Source organism: Gavialis gangeticus, unplaced genomic scaffold (assembly GCF_001723915.1).
Source record: "Gavialis gangeticus isolate Ggan-Ray unplaced genomic scaffold, GavGan_comp1, whole genome shotgun sequence".
Taxonomy (NCBI): Eukaryota; Metazoa; Chordata; order Crocodylia; family Gavialidae; genus Gavialis; species Gavialis gangeticus.
The window spans coordinates 53404398-53409553 of NW_017729025.1; the positions used below are offsets into that span (position 1 = coordinate 53404398).

General features: G+C 47.4%; 1 protein-coding gene and 1 long non-coding RNA gene across 5 annotated transcripts in view; one reads left to right on the forward strand and one right to left on the reverse strand.

The window, feature by feature from the left end:
* GSTZ1 (glutathione S-transferase zeta 1) overlaps positions 1-5156 on the reverse strand; it is a 14997-nt gene that overhangs the window by 6679 nt on the left and 3162 nt on the right. For 2 of the 4 annotated variants that reach the window (XM_019518748.1, XM_019518745.1), the window contains exons 1-3: positions 3354-3402; positions 2791-2842; positions 2018-2085 (exon numbers count right to left, since the gene is read on the reverse strand). In XM_019518748.1, the coding sequence (XP_019374293.1) occupies positions 2018-2085; positions 2791-2842; positions 3354-3377 (144 nt within the window). In that variant the 5' untranslated portion in view covers positions 3378-3402. Of the gene's footprint in view, positions 1-2017; positions 2086-2790; positions 2843-3353; positions 3403-5156 lie in introns of those variants that run through there. The other 2 variants (XM_019518746.1, XM_019518747.1) reach the window with 1 other exon arrangement.
* The window catches only part of LOC109298584, a 5059-nt gene continuing 3514 nt past the window's right edge, over positions 3612-5156 (forward strand). The window contains exon 1 of the long non-coding RNA XR_002097656.1: positions 3612-4133. This is a non-coding gene — a long non-coding RNA (uncharacterized LOC109298584). The remainder of the gene's footprint in view (positions 4134-5156) is intronic.

Here is a 5156-nt window from a genome sequence, read left to right on the forward strand (position 1 = left end):
TCATTTGAGTCCAGTCTTTTCTCCCGCCCAGGCGGGGGGTTGGACTTGAAGATCAACAAGGTCCCTTCTGACCCTACTTCTATGATTCTGTGACCCTGAGATTACTACTCCCTGTAGCCTATAAAACCCAACGTTCCCTCACAGGAATCCTCAGGGGCCCTAGAGCTCTGTAAATCGTCTCACAGCATCTGATTGTCTGGGAGGAGTATGTGCCAGCTTCACCTTGTCGCCCACCTTTTTACGTAGCAAAGGGAAGTGCAGACGTGCTCCACTGGTACCCATACGATTTCCAGCTAGGTTTTTTTCTTGGCTTCTCCCTCTGCATCAGTCCCACTAGTCCTGGCATGTCCTGAGACACCTCTGGATGGTAGTGTGCTCCTACTGGGTTTCAGGGGCCGCTGGGGTTATGTGCAGGGCATATAGTGTTACCTCCACATCATTCACTGGCTTGGGGACAAGTTCAGAAGTCCTTTCCCAACTGCTATAGCAGTGCAACTGTACTGTCACTGTTATAAACCCTCAGGGAAGATCATATTGTCATACCCAAACCCCAGCCTCAGTGATGCCACATGGTCAGTCATTCTCTAGTGCAGGGATGCTCAGCATCTGGCCCATGGGCCAAATGTGGGCCTGCAGAGCCATTGCATCTGGCCCGTGGGGCTCCCCACAGGTCAGGAAATGTGGTGGCTAGGGAGCAGCGGCCATTAATACAACCATCCTCCCTTGCTGCCAAATTCCCATGTCCTATTACCCCCACACAGCTGATTCAGGGCCAGGCCTCACCCCCTTCCCCCACACAGCTGGATGGGGCTGAGACACCCTCTTCCTGCAGTGGCTGCGCTGGGGTCAGGCTATGCCCCCATCCCCCATGCAGCTGGGTTGGTGCCAGGCTGCCTTCCATGTGGCCAGATGGCGCCCTACGACATCTGCCTTGGGCGCCAGATTGGGGCCACCAGCCAGATCCAGACCACAGACAGCCTGGCCACTTCCCATCCAGCCTGCTAGGGAAAAAGGCTGGGCGCCACTGCCCTAATATGTGGTTAATACATCTTGACAAATGCCACTGTTTTCTGGTGTCACCCTGTATGACCCAGGGCTGCACCAGAAGCAGACAGCATTCATTTTTTACTGCCTGCACTCAATGAGTATGTCTTATCATTGAGTGTCCATGCACAAGCAGCAAAGCTGCTCTGACATGCTGGAATTCCAGCACATTGGAGCAGACTCAGTTAATCGAGCCTGCTGGAGTGTGACAATTGCCACACTCCAGCAGCCTCCTGTGTCTTGTGTACGAGTGTCCCCGTGCTGAAAAATGACGGCGGGGTACTTGAACTAAAGGTTGTTGAACAACCTTTAGTTCAAGCACCCCCACTGACATTTTCAGCACAGGGACGTTTTAATTAGAGTGGCTCTTGGAGTCACTCTAATTAAAGTGCCAGCCCCCCCCCATGAAGCATGTTTAAAAGTGCCCATTGTGACTGAAGCCAGAGAGGGCCTTCAACCTCCTGGACACCGACAGGCACAGACATTAGAGGAGTGGAGAAAATATTTAGGTCTCGTGTAACAATTTTCCCCTTCACTCCTGAAGGCCAGAGCAAGATTAGTTCTTTCGATAGCTTCTTCAGCGTTCCACCCAGTTCTGGGTTTAAAGATCCCAAGCGATGATGCTCTGACTGTTTTCCTTAGAAAGAGACCTCCAAGGCCTGATACATCCCCAAGTTGTAGAGGCCTGATCTCAGCTTTTTTTGTTTGTTTGCTTACACTGACACCAAGAAAAGGAGTTGAGGACCCCAGAGAGGTCAGAGATGACCATGAGATATCAAAGAGATCTGAAATAAGTTCTTTGACCCTTACGTTCCCAGCAGGTGACCTGGGTCTAGTTTTCCACAGCATCTGATGACCTCTGATTGAATTTCTAGCAACTAATCCAGCCTATAGCCCACCTATTTCCAGTAAACCCAAGCTTAGTCTGTGCAGGCCACCTGGGAAGATTGACAGTATTTTTCTTCTCTCTTACCTGCTGTCCTCCATCCTTCAGGAGGTTCACTGGCACCTGGTCATACGTGATTCCCTTCAGGGCCAGTGCTAGAAGGAATGCAAAACATGGATTCAGAGACAGAGTGAAGCCAGGCAGGTTTCAAAGGAAATGAACAGGGGAGAGTGCCTTCTACTAAATGGTTTTGCAACTCAGCACCTCCTAGCACAGGGACTCACAGGAAGAGTACCCACACCACTTCCTGCAGGACCATGTTGAAACTGTTCTCAGTCAAGTACTGAGCAGGTCTAGCTCTGCTTTCCTGGCAAGACCAGATAAGATCAGTTTGAGGCAGCATCAGTGTAGTAACACAGTGCAGGCCCCTTTAAGGAATGCAGATGTGGACATCTGGATTCCATTAGCTTTACGGAGAAAGAATGTGTCTTAACTGGCTCTGAAAGTGTCTGAAAAGAGGAATTCAGGGAGGGGGGAAGCCATCCAAAGCCCACTATGGAAGGCCAGTCCTGAGAGGAAAATCTTCTTACAATTTCAGTCATGAAAACAGTGAAAAGTGTGTACCAAGCACACAAGGAAACTCCTACATTTCCCATCTGCCGGGAGCCAACAAAGTGATTTTGGTGTTTGCTGCTGCCTCTCCCTGGGGAAATGAAGAAAACTCAAAGTCCTATTTTTGCTGCATTCTCTTTCTCAATAGGTCACTGATTAGGTGGGTTTACTGGAGGGAAGGTTACTGTTCCGAAAAAGTGCTGAGGCAACAGTGCTAGAGCAAAGGAGAGTTAACCACCAGACCTTACCAATTCTCACCCTCCAGGAGCAGGAACTTCGGAAATAACTATAGAGAACTGGCTGGGGAAAGAGAGAGGAAAGCCAATTACATGATAGTGACTCTGCAAGTTGTCCAGCTAGAGCCCAGCATGAATATGAGACATTCAAGGAACCTTGCTAATTCAGAAAGAGGAGCTCTAGGTGCTACCTCTGCTTTTAGGTGGGACAGTTCCTTTTGGGGGTTCAAAAACGTTACCAGTATTTCCTGCTTGATCCAGCTTCCTGCAATACAATACAAATACAAGTTCGGTGATTCTAGCCCCTTCAAAATGTCCCTCATTGTTACTTTCAGATGTCAGCATCTTGACCTGTGTCACCGATTTCCAAAATAAAATTTCCCAGTGAATAATAAGCTGCAACTGAAATCCAGTGGCGTGAGGTGTCCCTTCACGCCATCCAGGGACAAGCAGAGTACATTCATAGTGTGGAAGAACAGCTGTTGCTCCCTGAATGCTGAGAATACAGGGAAACAAACTGCCAGAGTCCTGAGGGAACTCTGGCTTCCCCCTGCTTCACACCCCTCAGATCTCACCTTCCCAGAGGGCGAGGATGCCATGGTCTGTGTGTTCAATTCACTCCAGGGAGTGAAAGCCACCTCCCACAGCCTTTCCTTTTAGCTCAGCTGAGGTGGGGGTGGGGGTGGGAGGTTCTGTCCCTACCGCCAATGAGAAAAGTGCCATATTCCAAAATCTTGGCTTCCTCCTGTAGCCAGAAGATACAGCAACAGCAGCCAGCTATCTTCTGCTCGGTGTGGATGCCCCTTGAGCCCCATCCACTATACTCGTTAGCTTGTTGGAACATGCCCATCACTTTGGTATCTCTACTGTCTGAGGATGGTTGGGTCATATTTATTTATCTAGATTTTGCCATGCTGCTGTTGTTACAGGGACTCTCAGGCTGTCAGAAGCTGCGAGTGCAGAATCACAGACTGGGGGGTGGGTATAGAAGGAAACCAGAATCTGCATATAGAGGTTTCTGTGCTCATTGCATGGGTGCCAGCCAGAGCCTATCTTTCTGTAAAACACTGAACATACTCGCTCTGCTTAGCGTAATGCAAGGTCCCTCTTCTGCATATAAAGCTTATTTTTGGTTCCTATTGATTAGGAAGCCATTTCCTATTTATAGTTTCGTCTATTGGAGGTTAATATATTAATGCATTCCTGAGAGGTTAATATATTAATCCTCATATGACCACACATACACTGCATGAAACAATACCTCCATTTCATAGGTGCTGACTCCATCCCAGAGAGATATGAAGTGACTTGCTTATTGTTACACCATGAGTCAGTGGCAAAACCAGAAACAGCACGTGAGTCTTGAATCTAAACAGCAAACCAATTCTCCAGCTACATTTTATTTAAAATTGTTTATAAAATGTAAACGTTTGATGAATTATCCCAGTGATATCTGCCTGAGAAATGGTTTGCAGAGAGGGAGGACTGACATCAGTGCTGTGAACTCTCCGTTTTATTGTATGATGATACTATCCAATGGGTTTATTACAGCCTCACCTCCCAGAATCAGAGGCTAAGGAAAAATATCAGCTTTCTTTTTTAAGTAAGCCATTAGCCTTCAGGCTTAGAGAACAAAGCCAGAAGATACCACTCTTAAAAGGCTCAATAACCAGACGGCAAACACAAGGTGGACAACACAATTTTTGTTGATATTTCTTTGGGGACCTTGCTCAAGATTTTGGAAGAGTTGGGGGCTGGCAGTACTGTGATGAGACAATGCCTTCTCTTGAATACACCTATTTCCTGGTTTTACTCTCAGAATTAGGGAAGACATTTTTCTTGTTATTCTCAGTGTAGGTTTTGGGGTTTTTTTTGCAATCTGCCGTAATTTGTGGACTTAATTGTAGCATGCTAATTGCTTTGCTCTGTAACTTCAAGAGCTCCAGAGACTCTACTAATAGATCACTGAAAACAACTCTTCTCTCTGCTGGGAAGTGTCTCCAAAGCATAGCCCTTGGGGCAATCTCTAAATGTATCCAGTTTTGCTCCTGAGCTATACTTTGGAAGAACCACTCAGCTCATGAAGGGGACCAGGTGGCAACAGCTTTTTTATTTTTTTTAAGAAAATTTTTTCATGACCCAGGTCAAACTAGCCAGATTAGGTACAAATCAGTTTGAATCATGCAAGAATCATATGTGGCCCTGCTACCGGCAAGTATTCTCCACCCCAGCCCAGGGCTTCAGATACTTCCAAATCCTTTGGCAAGCATCCTACATGCAAGCCCAAGCCTAGAGGCTTGAGATTTGGATGCCCCTGAGTTTTGCTTGCCCTCAGCTGCAGGGCCAGAGCTTATGCTCCTCTCTAGTGCCTAAGGGAA